Genomic DNA, 17,334 nt, shown 5'->3' on the forward strand with positions numbered 1-17,334 from the left:
TAAATGCTTTTTGTTTTTTACTTGAAAGTCCTCGGTGAGTTTATACAATATTAATTCAACAAAATGAATTAAAATTGCCTTGTTTTATTACTAGTCTGCATGTTTGCTAATGTTTGAGAAATGGTAGATGTTCTTTTTGGAAGGTTGAGCATGAGTGTCTAAAAGGGGGCATGAAAGAAGATTTAAAAACTCGTGCATTACTAATATCACCACCCCAATACATACACTTGAAACAGTGATTGTTGCTATTATTATTATTAACATAAATTTGGCTATAATTGTTGCAGGTATAAGGTTTATTTGTTTTATTATCGTACCAGAATGAACTGAACTTCAAGTAAAGCTACAAAGCCTGCAGACATGCAGAAATACATCTTGTGTAAAATGAGTTATGAGCTGTCTGTCTTTGTCTGGCTGCAGGAAAACCCAAGAAGTTTTGTAATTCCGTGTCTGTGAGTGCCTTCCTGGACGATGGTGATGACATCAGCCTAGAAGAGATGAAGAACCGGCAGAATGCAGCACTCACCAGCATCACCTCCTCCGCTGCCTCTAATGACAGCCTAAAGGGCGCTATTGGTGGTCGCGAGTTCCACATCCTGCCCATTGCGCTGCACCATCGTGGGGCCGACTTGATTGAGACGGCAGCTGAACAGGATCTGCTTTGTTGCTGCAATGACAGCCTCCTGTCACCAGGAGTTGTTTGCAAAAATGGTGTGTGCTCATCTTCAGCAAGAGAGAGGACTCATAATGGAGACCCGACATCCCCCCCTGCCTCCCCGTCCTCCTCTGTATGTATGCCGTCACCCATCTCTAACCTTATGGTGGAGTTTGAACGCATGTCTCAACATGAGAAGCTGGACAGTCCTGTGGGTTGCAGGGAGAGGAGGAGCAGCGGGGGAAGCCGGAACAGGGAGGTACGGGACTCCCACAGCGCCACCTCGGCTTTGGATCTACACACTGGACTGAGCCAGCTATCTATCAGTCACATCGACCAGGATAGTGAGCTGGAGGAGCTTCCAAACTGGAGAACAGAAGGAAGTGGGGCAGAGGACAGATGCAGCAGCAGCAGCTCAGACGAGTACTTTGAAGCAGTGGAGAGCCTGGAAGCACTAGACAGAACTAGGGGCTCAGTGTCGGGGGGACGCAACATCTGTGCTAGGTCCAAATCGTGGGACCATGGTGGGAGGGACCTGAGCAGTTCAGGGTCCTCAGGCTCATATAGGTCCTTAGATGATTCTCCTGATTTCCTAGCCAGGACATCGCTGCACATTAGAAAAGGTCTTTTCCTAGACGGGTGAGTCACACTTGTTCCTCTGCAGACTGTTGGAAGTAGACTTTAAAAGAAAAAACCCTGAACTGTCTGTGGCCATGTACAGTGCCTCCAGGAAGTATTCACAGCACTTCACGTTTTCCACATTTTGTTATGTTACAGCCTTATTCTAAAATGTAGTATATTAATTTTTCCCCTCAGAATTCTACTCCCAACACCCCATAATGACAACATGAAAAAAAATTATTTTTCCTTCAAATTTATGAAAAAAAAAACACTTGTACATAAGTATTCACACCTTTTGCTTAATACTTTGTTGGTGCATCTTTGGCAGCAATTACAGCCTCAGTTCTTCTCGAATATGATGCTGCAACCTTGGTGCACCTATTTTTGGGCAGTTTTGACCATTCCTCTTTGCAGCACCTCTCAAGATCAATTAGGTTGGATGGGGAGCATCGGTGCACAGCCATTTTCAGATCTCTCCAGAGATGTTCAATCAGATTCAGGTCTGGGCTCTGGCTGGTCCACTCGAAGACATTCACAGAGTTGTCCTGAAGCCACTCCTTTGATATCTTGTCTGTATGTTTAGGGTCATTGTCCTGCTGAAAGATGAACTGTCGCCCCAGTCTGAGGTCAAGAGTGCTCTGGAGCAGGTTTTCATCCAGGTTGTTTCTGTACATTGCTGCATTCATCTTTCCCTCAGTCCTGACTAGTCTCCCAGTTTCTGCTGAAAAACATCCCCACAGCATGATGCTGCCACCACCATGCTTCACTGTAAGGATGGAGCCTGGTTTCCTCTAAACTTGACACTTGGCATTCATGCCAAAGAGTTCAATCTCTGTCTCATCACACCAGAGAATTTTGTTTCTCATGGTCTGAGAGTCCTTCAGTTGCCTTTTGGAAAACTCCAGGTGGGCTGCCATCTGCCTTTTACTAAGCAGTGGCTTCTGTCTGGTCACTCTATCATACAGGCCTGATTGGTGGATTGCTGCAGAGATGGTTGTCCTGCAAGGTGCTCCTCTCTCCACAGAGGAATGCTGGAGCTCTGACAGAGTGACCATCGGGTTCTTGGTCATCTCCCTGACAAAGGCCTTTCTCCCCCGATTGCTCAGTTTAGACTGGCGGCCAGCTCTAGGAAGAGTCCTGGTGGATCTGAACTTCCATTTACAGAAAATGGAGGCCACTGTGCTCACTGGGACCTTCAAAGCAGCAGAAATGTTTCTGTACCCTTCCCAAGATTTGTGCCTCGGGACAATCCTGTCTCGGAGGTCTACAGACAGTTCCTTTGACTTCATGCCTCGTTTGTGCTCTGACATGCACTGTCAACTGTGGGACTTTATATGTAGACAGGTGTGTGTCTTTCCAAATCATGTCCAGTCAACTGAATTTACTCCAGGTGGACTCCAATTAAGCTGTAGAAACATCTCAAGGATGATCAGTGGAAACAGGATGCACCTGAGCTCAATTTTGAACTTCATGGTAAAGGCTGTGAATACTTATGTACATGTGATTTCTTAGTTTTTTTTTTTTTTTTTTTTTTTTTTTTTTTGATAAATCTGCAAAAATCTAAAATAAATAAAAATAAACTTTTTTCACATTGTCATTATGCGGTATTGTGTGTAGAAGTTTGAGGGGAAAAATAAATTTCATCCATTTTGGAATAAGGCTGTAACATAAAATGTGGAAAAATGAAGTGCTGTGAATACTTTCTGGGTGCAGTGTAGCCTGGACCACAGAGCCCTTGTGTGAAGATTTAAGGCAGCATGACCCCTTACAGTGGGGGAAATAAGTGATCCACTGTCAATCTTGCAGGTTTTCCCACTTACAAAGGATGAAGAGGTCTGTAATTTTTATCATAGGTACACTTCAACTGTGAGAGACAGAATCTAAAAAAAAATCCAGAAAATCACATTGTATGATTTTTAAATAATTAATTTGCATTTTATTGCATGAAATAATTATTTGATCCCCTAGAAAAACAGACCTTAAGAATTGGTACAGAAACATTTGTCTGCCATTCCAGAGGTCAGATGTTTCCTGTAGTTCTTGACCAAGTTTTCACACACTGCAACAGGGATTTTGGTCCACTCTTCCATCCAGATCTTCTCCAGATCTTTCAGGTTTGGAGTTTCAACTCCCTCCAAAGATTTTCTATTAAGTTCAGGTCTGGAGACTGGCCAGGCCACTCCAGGACCTTGAAATGCTTATAATAATAATTAATAATTTATATAGCGCCAAATCACGAGTAATCGCCTCAAGGCGCTTCAGAAACATTTAAAAGCAGAATAAAATGAAATAAGATTAAAATACAATAAAAAAATGTTACCATAAAAAGGTAAAAGAAATAAAATAAATAAAATGAATAAAAAAGACACACAATCATATAAACTACTAATGATAAAACAGGGAGAACAAATGTGTCTTCAGCCTAGCTTTAAAAGTCTCCACAGAGTCCGACTGTCGTATCAGCGCAGGCAGATCATTCCACAGAGCTGGGGTGCGGTGATAAAAAGCTCTGTAACCCGCTGACCTTTTCTTCACCCTCGGGACACACAATAGTCCTGCACCCTGTCCATTGCTTGCAGAAGATCATTAACTAATTTAATAAGTGCTGTTTCTGTGGAGTGATGTTTTTTAAAAGCAGACTGCAGTGGCTCAGAAAGGTCATTCTCAGTAAGATAGTCTACAAGCTGCCGTGAAACCACCTTTTCCAGAATTTTAGAGGAGAATGATAGATTTGATATCGGCCTATAATTTTTCAATACACCAGGATCAAGATTAGATTTCTTGAGTAGTGGTTTAACCACTGCCGATTTAAAACAATTTGGAACAGATCCAGAGTTTAGAGAAAGATTAACAATTTCCAGCACAGTCGGCCCAAGAATGGGCCAAAGATCCTTAAACAATTTTGTTGGTATAGGATCAAATAAATGAGTTGTGCTTTTAGTAGACATCACAAGTTTTGTCAGCACACCTAGTGAGATACTATCAAATTCTGTGAATCTAGGTAGCACCTCAGTGGTAGTCCCCAGCTCAGTAGCTGGATACAACGACTGGACCAAAGTATGCTGAGATATGCTGAACCTAATATCTTCTATTTTCTTTTCGAAATAGTCCAGAAAGTCCTGTGCTGAAAAAGGAGAACGACCAACAGGTGGCTCTCCATGAATAAGAACTGCCACCGTATCAAACAAAAACTTTGAATTATGCTTGGTTTTGTTTATCAATTCAGAGTAATAGGCCTGCTTCGTAGCCAATAAAGCATGCTTATAATCTAAAATAGCTTCACGCCACGCAAGGTGGAACACCTCTAGTTTGGAACTACGCCATTTCCATTCCAACCCTCTAGCCTTCTGCCTAAGGTCACGCAAATAACTGTCGAACCAAGGTGTCTGTGCCTTGGGAAGACATGGCCTTAATAGAGGAGGTGCAATCTTATCAAGTGTGGTTTTTAGCACTAAATTCAGGCTATCTGCAAGACTGTCTACCGACTGAAAATTCATCAAGCTTGAAGTTAAGATTTCTGGTAGTCTTGCTTTGAGTTCAGTCAAAGTTGAAGGTTTAATACGTCGCCGCAATGATAGGCAAGGTTGTTGCTCCACTAAATGCGGCAGCGTAATTGTAACCTAATAGCGGTGGTCAGAGGCCGCCGATGCAAGAGGCAGGATGTCGATATCTGTGACAGCAAGGCCACGTGCAAGAACCAAATCCAGAGTATTACCACTGATATGCGTTGAACCATGAATGAACTACTGAAATCCTACTATAACCATGATTTCCATAAATGATTTACCAAGGGGATCAGAGGGCTTATTTATATGAATGTTAAATAATCAAAATGTTGTCTGCACTAGTTGAAAGACTAGAGATGAACACGCCAAATTCATCTAAAAAATCAGAGTATGGGCCAGGAGGCCTATAGACAGTGACAATATAACATAGCTGATTTCCAGTTTTATGACCTTGACAGTACTTAGCATCACGGGCATAACGGAGAATCAGATGCACAAATGAATTATATTTATGGCCCCCAACAGTTAATAAAGTAAACCTGGATTTATAAATAAAAGCAACACCCCCGCCTTTCCACACATCACGTGAAACATGACTAAAAGTGTACACCGGTGGGCAAGCCTCATTCAGAGGAAGGACAGCTGTGGATTTAAGCCAGGTTTCACATAACCCAGTCACGTCCAGGCGATGATCCACAATTAAGTCATAGCAGATTTAATGAAGTCATAGCAGCTTTTAATGAAGTCATGCGGAAGTTCAGCTCCTCAGCAGCCAGTGACGCAGCATGTTTCAGCGGCCGGAGGAGCTCAGGTGAAACACCATGTCTGCAAGCCCGCAGACGACAGCACTGGCGTAAAAACTCTGCAGCCCGGCGAGAGGCAGCAGCAGGAAGCTGCGGCAAAAACGGTCACAGCTTTAGCGGAGCCGGTCCAGTCATCGGAGAGGACAGTCCAGGAACAACAGGACGAATCCAGCAGCCTCTCGTGCGCAGCGCGCGCTCCCACGCACAAAAATATCATTCATCCCAGACAAGGCGAGGATCAGACCCTCTAGTGAAGGCTGCCGGGTAGAACTTAAATTTCACCAACGCACCGCTCAGCTTTCCGCACCTTCTAAAGCACCTCCTCCGGAGAGGAGCGCAAGGAAGACAGAGCAGGTGCAGTGGGACCTCCGCGAGCACAGATGGCAGAGCAGGGCGGGGCCCTCCCAGCCTGGACCCAGACAACAGCAGCGGCTCATAAAGAGCATTAATGTCCAAGAGAGACTGACGATTATACACAAGCAAGGCAGAGATGTCCCGGCAGAACATGCAGAGCAAAAACACAGCTACAAATAACAAAAAACTCGACGAGCGGTAGAGACAGGGCTGACGGCATGCCAAACACACAGGCGCCATCTTGCCACCAATGCTTCTTATGGAGCCCCTCCTTAGTTGCCCTGGCTGTGTGTTTCAGGTCATTGTCATGCTGGAAGACCCAACCATGAAATGTCTTCAGTGCTCTTACTGAGGGAAGGAAGTTTTTTGCCAAAATCGCGCAATACATGACCCCATCCATCCTCCCTTCAATACGGTGCAGTTGTCCTGTCCCCTTTGCAGAAGAGCACCCCCAGAGTATGATGTTTCCACCCCCATGCTTCACGGTTACTGGTGAACTTCAGATTGGCCTGGACATGTGCTGGCTTGAGCAGGGGGACCTTGCTGCCCTGCAGGATTTTAAACCATGATAGCATCATGTGTTACTAATGTAATCTTTGTGACTGTGGTCCCAGCTCTCTTCAGGTCATTGACCAGGTCCTACTGTGTAGTTCTGAGCTTTCTCAGAATCATTCTTACCCCACAAAGTGAGATCTTGCATGGAATCCCAGACTAAGTGAGATTGACAGTCATCTTATGTTTCTTCCACTTTCTAATAAATAATCATAACAGTTGTCTTCTCACCAAGCGGCTTGCCTGTTGTCCTGTAGCCCATTCCAGCCTTGTGCAGGTCTACAGTTTTGTCCCTGGTGTCCTTAGACAGCTCTTTGGTCTTGGCCATGGTGGATAGGTTGGAGTGTGATTGATTGAGTGTGTGCACAGGTGTCTTTTATACAGGTAACGAGTTCAAACAGGTGCAGTTAATACAGGTAAAGAGTGCAGAATAAGAGGCCTTCTTAAAGAGAAATTACCAGGTCTGTGAGAGCCAGAATTCTTGCTGGTTAGTAGGCGATCAAATACTTATTTCATGCAATAAAATGCAAATTAATTAATTAAAAATCATACAATGTGTTTTTCTGGAATTTTTTTTTTTTTTGATTCTGTCTCTCACAGTTGAAGTGTACCTACAATAAAAATGTACCTACAATAAAAATTACAGACCTCTCCATTCTTTGTAGGTGGGAAAACCTGCAAAATTGACAGTGGATCAAATACTTATTTCCCCCACTGTATATCAGTAATACCCAAAGCCATGGCAGGAGTCTGTAAAGGCTTATTGGTGAGGAGTATAGTCAAAAACATCCAAGCATTTACCATTGTATCTCCACAGCCCTTGGGCCCAAACTGATCAGCCAAAATTATATTTTGGTTCAGAGAAACCATATTACATCACCCAGAGCTGTGTGGCGGATTTGCTGGTTCACTGCTTTTTGTCACTATGCCCGCGCGGCAAGTAGGGTATTGTATTCTGATGTACTGGTGCCGAGCTTCATTGGATCTGCACCAAGAAACCATCTTGGGTCCTGGATGACATTTACCCAAGAACACGGTCCATCCCCACATCTCTAAAAGTACCATCTATCCCCACGGCCAGGTGAAGTGTGGACGTCCACTTGATCTTCTCCTGCTACTGAGATCATTAACACTCAGCCACCTGCATGCTGGATCATTCACAGAGAAGCGCACCATATGGCCAAAATGTTGGCACTAGCACCACCTGAAAAAAAAACTTTAAAAAAAATGGCTAAATGGATTTTCACCAAATTTGGCAGTAATGTTTATATTTGTGTCTGCAGCAGATTAATTTTTGAAACACATTGATTCAAGGCCAAGCAAAACACAGCCCACATACAAGTAAAACAAGTAATATATGTGATTGATTGGTTTAACTGACGTGATGACGTGACAAAGAACTCCAAATATTAAGTTATAGATCGTAAAAAAATAAAAGATTACGGACAGGGTATGCATCAGTCCTCTGATGCCTTTCATTAAAAGCAGTCGTCATCCCAGTCCTCAAGTACCACTAACCTACACTTCTCCCTGGTCTGCCACAAGCTGATTAGCTCATTCAGGTGTGCTCAGCCAATCAAGTGGTAACAGACACCTGACTGACCTATCAGTTAGTGGCAGAACAAGGAGACGTGTAGGTTAGTGGGACGTAAGGACTGGGTTTGAGAGTGGCTGCATTACCTTTGTCAATCTGACTGAACTTCTGCTCACGTTTCAGACATCCCTTTCTGGATGGTGACTTTATATGAATCATTTGCAGTCTGATTTAACGACGTTCTAGTAATACTGTATCCCAGTGTCTTTAAAAATGGCAGTGGTATCCCTTTAAATACTGTCATTTAAAAAAAGAAATCTGCTGTGCTAATGTGCATCCTTAAGTCCAACCTGCCACTAACAGTTGCCGTTTTAGCAAGGACAGAAAGTCCACTAAAGGCCCTAAAGTTATGCGGGGGTGATAAGATGGCATAACAAATCACAAACTCCCCAGCTTGTTGTAGGTAAGCAGACTGTAATATCGTATAACAGTATAATTTGGGGAAGGTTTAAAGGTATCAAAAACTGGCTACTGCTCAACCCCCTACAGAGGCAGTGTGGCATTATTTTGTCCTTAAAACACTGAGCAGGAAAATTTCACACTTGTCCAAAACAAATGCCGTGAGTGTGAGATTTAGTCAGTGCACTCATCACAGAAACATTCCCTGACAAAATATGGGTCTGTCTCCAGATCATGGAAATTTGGGAATTCCAGGAATACTTTGTTCATTGAGGTATCTAAGTGTTGGTGGAAGTGGGAGCGATGGAACCAGTCTGGAGATCCAGAGCAGCAATGTCTATTATTCAAGTTAAGTTGTAGTTTGGACCATACATGGATGTGTTGTTTTTGTTTTTAATGATCCGTATTTTCACAGGGATTCTCCAACCAAGTTGGACAGAGAGGTGTTGTCAGCAATAGAAGGCATCGACATTGATTCCCAGAAGTATCCCAGCATCCATAAATGGAAGAGCACAATGAAGATGTACACCACATCAGACATGCAAAGGTTGGACCAGTATTTCATGGCAGTCCAAGCTTTTATCTTTGTATAAAATTTCTCAGATACATCAATCAATCAATCAATTTTTTTATATAGCGCCAAATCACAACAAACAGTTGCCCCAAGGCGCTTTATATTGTAAGGCAAGGCCATACAATAATTATGTAAAACCCCAACGGTCAAAACGACCCCCTGTGAGCAAGCACTTGGCTACAGTGGGAAGGAAAAACTCCCTTTTAACAGGAAGAAACCTCCAGCAGAACCAGGCTCAGGGAGGGGCAGTCTTCTGCTGGGACTGGTTGGGGCTGAGGGAGAGAACCAGGAAAAAGACATGCTGTGGAGGGGAGCAGAGATCGATCACTAATGATTAAATGCAGAGTGGTGCATACAGAGCAAAAGAGAAAGAAACAGTGCATCATGGGAACCCCCAGCAGTCTACGTCTATAGCAGCATAACTAAGGGATGGTTCAGGGTCACCTGATCCAGCCCTAATTATAAGCTTTAGCAAAAAGGAAAGTTTTAAGCCTAATCTTAAAAGTAGAGAGGGTGTCTGTCTCCCTGATCTGAATTGGGAGCTGGTTCCACAGGAGAGGAGCCTGAAAGCTGAAGGCTCTGCCTCCCATTCTACTCTTACAAACCCTAGGAACTACAAGTAAGCCTGCAGTCTGAGAGCGAAGCGCTCTATTGGGGTGATATGGTACTAAGAGGTCCTAAGATAAGATGGGACCTGATTATTCAAAACCTTATAAGTAAGAAGAAGAATTTAAATTCTATTCTAGAATTAACAGGAAGCCAATGAAGAGAGGCCAATATGGGTGAGATATGCTCTCTCCTTCTAGTCCCCGTCAGTACTCTAGCTGCAGCATTTTGAATTAACTGAAGGCTTTTAGGGAACTTTTAGGACAACCTGATAATAATGAATTACAATAGTCCAGCCTAGAGGAAATAAATGCATGAATTAGTTTTTCAGCATCACTCTGAGGACAAGACCTTTCTGATTTTAGAGATATGCGTAAATGCAAAAAAGCAGTCCTACATATTTGTTTAATATGCGCTTTGAATGACATATCCTGATCAAAAATGACTCCAAGATTTCTCACAGTATTACTAGAGGTCAGGGTAATGCCATCCAGAGTAAGGATCTGGTTAGACACCATGTTTCTAAGATTTGTGGGGCCAAGTACAATAACTTCAGTTTTATCTGAGTTTAAAAGCAGGAAATTAGAGGTCATCCATGTCTTTATGTCTGTAAGACAATCCTGCAGTTTAGCTTCTGTTTAGGGCTACGCTTCCTCCTCACAGTCACCCAGTCGGCCTGCTTTCCCGGCTGCTCGGGATCTGCCAGGGGGGAACTAACGGCGGCTAAGCTACCTTGGTCCGCACCGACTACAGGGGCCTGGCTAGCTGTAGAATTTTCCATGGTGCGGAGCCGAGTCTCCAATTCGCCCAGCCTGGCCTCCAAAGCTACGAATAAGCTACACTTATTACAAGTACCGTTACTGCTAAAGGAGGCCGAGGAATAACTAAACATTTTACACCCAGAGCAGAAAAGTGCGGGAGAGACAGGAGAAGCCGCCATGCTAAATCGGCTAAGAGCTAGTAGCTACACTAAGCTAGCGGATTCCTAAAAACACGCAAAGTGAATAATGTGTAAATAATTTAGAGGTGATTCAGCAGAAGGAGTGCTTTAGTTAAGGCACGTAAAGATTACACTGGGAAAATCGTAATCTAGATCAATCTAACTGCGCAGATTAAACAGCTAACAGATACAGAAAAACACCGCTGTGCTCCGGAACAGGAAGTGATACAATACCGCAGTGAGAGCCAACCACCAGTAGAGGCAAGCACATCGTGTCAACTTGCTTGACACTGATGATTTCTGACTTTTATAGGTGCAGTGTTCAAAGACGAACCTTTCTCGCTTGTACTGAAAGTTGTTGACACTTTAATGACACTACATTTTCCACACCACTTTCAGCCCAGTATCAAAGCTTGAATTCAACACATTGACTTACAGTACATGCCAACATTTCTGGTAGAATTTGTATAATATCAAATTTCACATTTCAGTCTCATAAAAGAAAACTGATGGAATCGAGGCTAAAGTCTCCTTTATGCCCTCTGGCATATACTAGCTGAAATTTCATGTCTGGCTTTTAAGAAAATCCTTTGTTCCACTGCACCATGAAGCTGTATAGCTGGTGATGCAATAGGCAAAAGTTCTACAGTGTACAGATTCTTCAGTCATCCACAGACGCCTGCAACTCCTTTACTTGTCATATGTGTCTTGGTGGCTTTCCTTTATCGATATCGATGCCATTATCGATTCTGCTTATCGATCCAGTTCATTATCGATTCCCTTATCGATACCGCTTGTGAATTTTCTGTGTATTAAAAGTAGGCTTTACAGGTTTTCTATGTCAACAACAACATTGAGTCTTAAAGTAAGTAAATATGAAATTAGTCACTGTATCCTTGATCCCTGGACATAAATAAAAATAAACAAAATCTGTAGTTTTTGTCAAAAGCATTTCCTTTCACACATTTTGGCATGAATGTCACTCTGTACCTCTGAGCTGAGCCCTGCCCGAATGCATTGCCAAAATCCTAATGCATCCACAATTTCCTTAAATGATTTGCAGAACGGATCAGAAGGCTTATTTATATGAATGTTAAAGTCACTGATGATCAGAATGTTATCTGCACTAGTTGACAAGTTAGAGATGAATGCACCCAAATTCATTTAAGAATTCAGAATATGGGCCAGGAGGCCTATATACAGTGATTAAGTAATACGACTGATTTTTATTCTTCTGACCGTGGCAATGCGTAATATCCTGAGCAGAGTGGAGAATTGGATGCTCAAACGAGTTATATTTGTGACCCCCAACAGCTAATAAACTAAACCTAGATTTATAAATAATTTTTTAATACATTTGACTCTTTTACGACAACAAATGTTGAGCCATTAAATTATTATACAGAAAACAAATGCACACAAACGTGCTGAGATGCAAACAGCTTAATGCTAACTTTAACATTGAAAATGCCATAGATATGCTAACGCGTTAGCATCAGTCCCATTATTAAGTTATAAAATACATCTATCAACTGTTTCAGAAGACCATAACAGGTTGGTTTAACATAAAAAGGTAAATATTCCTCTCAGACATATGCTGTTTGGGGTTTTAGTGGGGGAAAAATTAAGATAAAGTGAAATAAAACAAAGAACCAATGAAGCAGTGGGTCGGATCAATGCTTCATTGCTTCAAGCTTCAAAGAAGAGACACGCTGCAGAAACGGTTGATTACAGACCCTGCAGGGGTTCTGTAATCAACATAGAGACATGATCATTTTCCCAACAAACACCCCCAAAAACAATGGCCACTCCGAAGGACCGATAAGGGAATCGTTAAGCAAAAATTCTATTGATGTCGGTGGATTGAATCATTTCTTAACGATACCCAAAAAGAACCGGTTCTCGATACTCAACCCTACTTGATGTTCATGTATCCATCCAAAGTGATGATTTGTATTCACAGTAAGACCTATATTTAGTTTGTCCAATTACTTAGGACTTCTGAAAAATGGAGGACCTGTAATTCATAAATGGTTAATTTATGTTATTTTATAAATGCCTTGAATTACAACTGAAAGTCCACATAGTTTAAATTCCATTGTGGTGGTACTCAGAGGCAAACTTAAGGCCCTGTCACACCTTGGTGATTTAGCCAGTGTATGCTGACGTATTAAAGATATGCTGAATACGTGGTTAGCACTGGTGCCTCACGGCAAGAAGGTCGTGGGATCGCTTCCCGCCCTTTCTGTGTGGAGTTTGCATGTTCTCCCTTGTCTCTGTGGGTTTCCTCCCACAATCAAAATATGGTAATTTAAGGTCTGCTCCTTTCTCTGCCCCTGACCAAGGCAACGTCTCTACATTTGGAGTTGGTCCCCGGGCGCCAGGCTGTGGCGGCTCACTGCTCCTAGTGGTTGGATTGTGTCTAATTAGAATGGGTTAAATGCAGAGGACAAATTTCATTGTATATATGTATACGAGGGCTGTCAATAAAGTAAGGGTCCTTTTTATTTTTTTCAAAAACTATATGGATTTCATTCATATGTTTTTACGTCAGACATGCTTGAACCCTCGTGCGCATGCGTGAGTTTTTCCACGCCTGTCGGTGATGTCATTCGCCTGTGAGCACTCCTTGGGGGAGGAGTCGTCCAGCCCCTCGTCGGAATTCCTTTGTCTGAGAAGTTGCTGAGAGACTGGCGCGTTGTTTGATCAAAATTTTTTCTAAACCTGTGAGACACATCGAAGTGGACACGGTTCGAAAAATTAAGCTGGTTTTCAGTGAAAATTTAACGGCTGATGAGAGATTTTGAGGTGATTCTGTCGCTTTAAGGACTTCCACGGTGCGAGACGTCGCTCAGCGCTCTCAGCCGCCGTCGTCAGCCTGTTCAAGCTGAAAACCTCCACATTTCAGGTTCTATTGATCCAGGACGTCGTGAGAGAACAGAGAAGTTTCAGAAGAAGTCGGTTTCAGCATTTTATCCGGATATTCCACTGTTAAAGGAGATTTTTTTTAATGGAAGACGTGCGGACGGATCCGCGCGTCGGGACGCAGCCGACGCGGTGCGGCGGCACAGGAAAAACACCTCCGTGTTGATAACCATTTGTAAAATCCAGGCGGCTTTTGATGGCTTTCAGTGGAGTGAGTATATGAGAAATTGTTTAACAGCAGGACCTGTTCCAACTTGTCCTTAAGGCTTTCAACAGAGGGTTTTCCTGTGGCGGAGCGTCGCGGCGGCTGCGTCCCGACGCGCGGACCCGTCCGCACCTCTTTCATTAAAAAAATCTCCTTTAACAGTGGAATATCCGGAATAAAATGCTGAAACCAACTTCTTCTGAAACTTCTCTGTTCTCTCACACGTCCTGGATCAATAGAACCTGAAATGTGGAGGTTTTCAGCTTGAACAGGCTGACGACGGCGGCTGAGAGCGCTGAGCGACGTCTCACACCGTGGGAAGTCCTTAAAGCGACAGAATCACCTCAAAATCTCTCATCAGCCGTTAAAATTTTCACTGAAAACCAGCTTAATTTTTCGAACCGTGTCCACTTCGATGTGTCTCACAGGTTTAGAAAAATTTTGATCAAATAAAGCGCCAGTCTCTCAGCAACTTCTCAGACAAAGGAATTCCGATGAAGGGCTGGACGACTCCTCCCACAAGGAGTGCTCACAGGCGAATGACGTCACCGACAGGCGTGGAAAAACTCACGCATGCGCACGAGGGTTCAAGCATGTCTGATGTAGAAACATATGAATGAAATCCATATAGTTTTTGAAAAAAATAAAAAGGACCGTTACTTTATTGACAGCCCTCGTATGTACAATGACATAAAGGCTCTATTCTATTCAAAAATTTGATTTTGTCAAAAAAGTTTGGGCATGCACAATATCGACAATATGTCAGCGTATGGCTCATATGTCCCCTATACTTGGGCCATAAGTTGCAGGTATGTTATGCAATTGTTGACACACGTTACTTTTAAGTTACTCACAAGTCGAAATACATCCATTGATTGGCATGAACAACTGAACGCTGCAGGTCATGTGAACAGTTTCAGACTGTTACAAATATTAAAACCATTCCCACCGTAAATATAAAGTGTTAATCTTACCTGTTTCAGTTGGATTCATCATCACAGCCTGCAAAAACTAGGAAAACGACATCTGTAAATACTTTAATTCCTTGTCATTGCTGAAGGAAGTAGTGTTTTATAAAGACGTTCCTCTGTGTTTGTCTGCTCCTGGTGCATTTCTCAGCCTGAACCAGAGGATGCTGACACTTTGTGCAACAACAAGAAATAGAGAGTCACGGCGCCTCATTCATTCACATCAGTAGAGCCTGACCGATATGGATTTTTTGAGGCCGATAACGATATTTGGATGAAAGAAATGCAGATAATCAATAAATCGGCTGATTTGCCGATAGCCAATAAATCATCTGATAATTTTTTTTTTTTTTTTTTTATAAATAAAATGTTCTTTTTTGGACCCTTAACAAAAAAGGTATGAGCTAAAAGCTGAAGCTTTGTCCTCATATTAACTTTATAACAGAGAAGAATTTTCAAAAAGCTCAAAAAATGCAAAAATGTAATTGGAGCAGTTAGGGGGCTATTCAAACGGGCCAACTAGTAAGATATCACTCCTGAAAACGATCTTTGCCATATCATGTGAGGTAAATCTGCCCTACGATTAGATTTTGGAAAACCATGTGACGGAGAACCAATTCCGATTGGACACTCATATTGCGCACGTCATCACACATCTTCTATGAGGAGTACAAAGATGGCCAACGGTGGATTGAAAGTCCGGAGTTAACTTTTCAGCAGCAAAAAAAAAAGTAAGTTTCTATCTCATATCATTAAAAAGTTATTTACAATTTAGTAAAGCTTGGTCCCAGCCGTTGTATCCGACGGCGTCGGCCCCAGAGGGTTAATGGCAAATGGCAGTAATTCCCAGAACCCTTCCGGACAACCAGTAAATCTGAATGTTTCAACCTCTTAGCAGTAAATGAACGTTTTTCACGCTAGAAATAAGGTCTACACAACGTGGACTTAATAAAAAGCGTGACCGATACAATGAAGCACATTTGACACATTACTACATAAACTGAGTTAATCAAACTGAGTTGAACTGAAAGGGAGAAATGTGGGGTGAAAGTAATCGCAAAGTTTTTACAAACAACATCCTTATAAACTTACTTGTATGCTTTTGTCAGCCGAACAGTGCAGTGTGACGGCGAACTACGGGGGCCGGTGATGAACACATTTAAGCAGGGGTGCAAGCATCTCTCAGTTGAATGGAGTCAGAGCGCCATCTACTGGATAAACGGTGCAAGGACATTTTACATTGCCGACACAAACATTATTTCAGTAACTGTTCTGTTTATGAGAAATTATCGGCGTTCTGCCGGCAAAATTTCAGCTGATAGTGAGTACTTTGAAAAGGGCTTATATCGGCCGATAATATCGGCCAGCCGATATATCAGTCGGGCTCTACACATCAGTGTTTACCACAGGCATCCGTCGACTCGTCAACATTTTGCACGCGATAATAAATCCCATGATCCACCAAGGCAAAAATAAAATGTTAAATTTCTGTTTGGCGTCCGTGTGGAATGGCAAGACCACGTGACAGCATTTGTGCTCTCGATGACGTGCATGTCAGCATCTAAATGCTCTGCCTGTTCCCAATAAAAGGTACTGCTGGTGGTGGAAACGCAAGCCAAGCCAGACCTAACCGTTCTGACCCGGACCACTCGGTGGAAACGGGATTGTTAGCATACGGTGGCTAAATCATCAAGGTGAGACAGGCCTATTCCACAAATGCTAAATGTCCCAACTACTCACGGACTGTGTTTTGGATTGCGAACAGCAGATGCTTTCTTCCTCCATCACCCTTGTAGAGGTTAATCTCGCACATCACTTCTGTCCTTCATATTTCTAACATGGTGTTCAGAGCCTTCCTGTTGAAATGGTTTGCATTTTGTGTGCTACAGAATTTTTGCTCTTGAAGGGTTCTTTGATCACTGTATTGTTGGTTGTTGTCACTTCCTGTTGTTTTGGGGGTTCCGTTAGAACATTTCACTCAGCTGCTCTCGTTTTCCGTGGTGTGTGTGTGTGTGTCTCAATGACTATGTTTACATGCAGCCAATAACCCTTTCATAACCGGAATATTAGCAATAACCCGGTTGCGCTACGGCCATGTAAACACCCGCAAAAACCTGAATATGCTCATATTCCGGTTTTTAAAAACCTGAATGACCTCTGGGTTACTCCTTTTCTAACCCAAATATCAGGTCATATAAACGCGCATCGGAATATCCCCATAGAAAGGAACATTATTTTGTGTTCTGCGCATGTCCTATCTGCAAGGAATCTTGGTCTTTTGAGTACAGCAACTACTTGTATGCGGCGCGTGCAACCCACCGGACACCACAGAAGCAGAGGTAAACAAAAGTATGGGGAAATCCAGACACGGCAGCACAGCACCACACTTTTGGAGCGAGGAGGAAACCGAGTACTTCATTAGTATCGTGAAAGACATGAATATAATGTCTTTTATTGACGGTAGAAAGTACAGAGATAGCGACATTTACAAGAAGGTGGCCAAAACGTTACGCAAAGCAGGATTTGCATGAACACCAGACCAAATCAAGCACCGGTGGAAGATGTGCCTCGCTGTTTAGATGGGGATATTCCAAATGATACTAATGACCATGCATACAGGAGTAACTCTGTC

The 17,334-nt window shown here is 42.8% G+C and overlaps 1 protein-coding gene across 2 annotated transcripts in view; it reads left to right on the forward strand.

Moving 5' to 3' along the window:
- Positions 1-17,334, forward strand: part of ankle2 (ankyrin repeat and LEM domain containing 2) — a 52,380-nt gene that overhangs the window by 33,213 nt on the left and 1,833 nt on the right. For both annotated transcript variants that reach the window (XM_034171088.1, XM_034171087.1), the window contains exons 11-12: positions 421-1,294; positions 8,900-9,031. In XM_034171088.1, coding sequence (XP_034026979.1) covers positions 421-1,294; positions 8,900-9,031 — 1,006 coding nt within the window. The remainder of the gene's footprint in view (positions 1-420; positions 1,295-8,899; positions 9,032-17,334) is intronic.

The sequence above is a fragment of the Thalassophryne amazonica genome, chromosome 5, assembly GCF_902500255.1.
Source record: "Thalassophryne amazonica chromosome 5, fThaAma1.1, whole genome shotgun sequence".
Lineage (NCBI taxonomy): Eukaryota > Metazoa > Chordata > Actinopteri > Batrachoidiformes > Batrachoididae > Thalassophryne > Thalassophryne amazonica.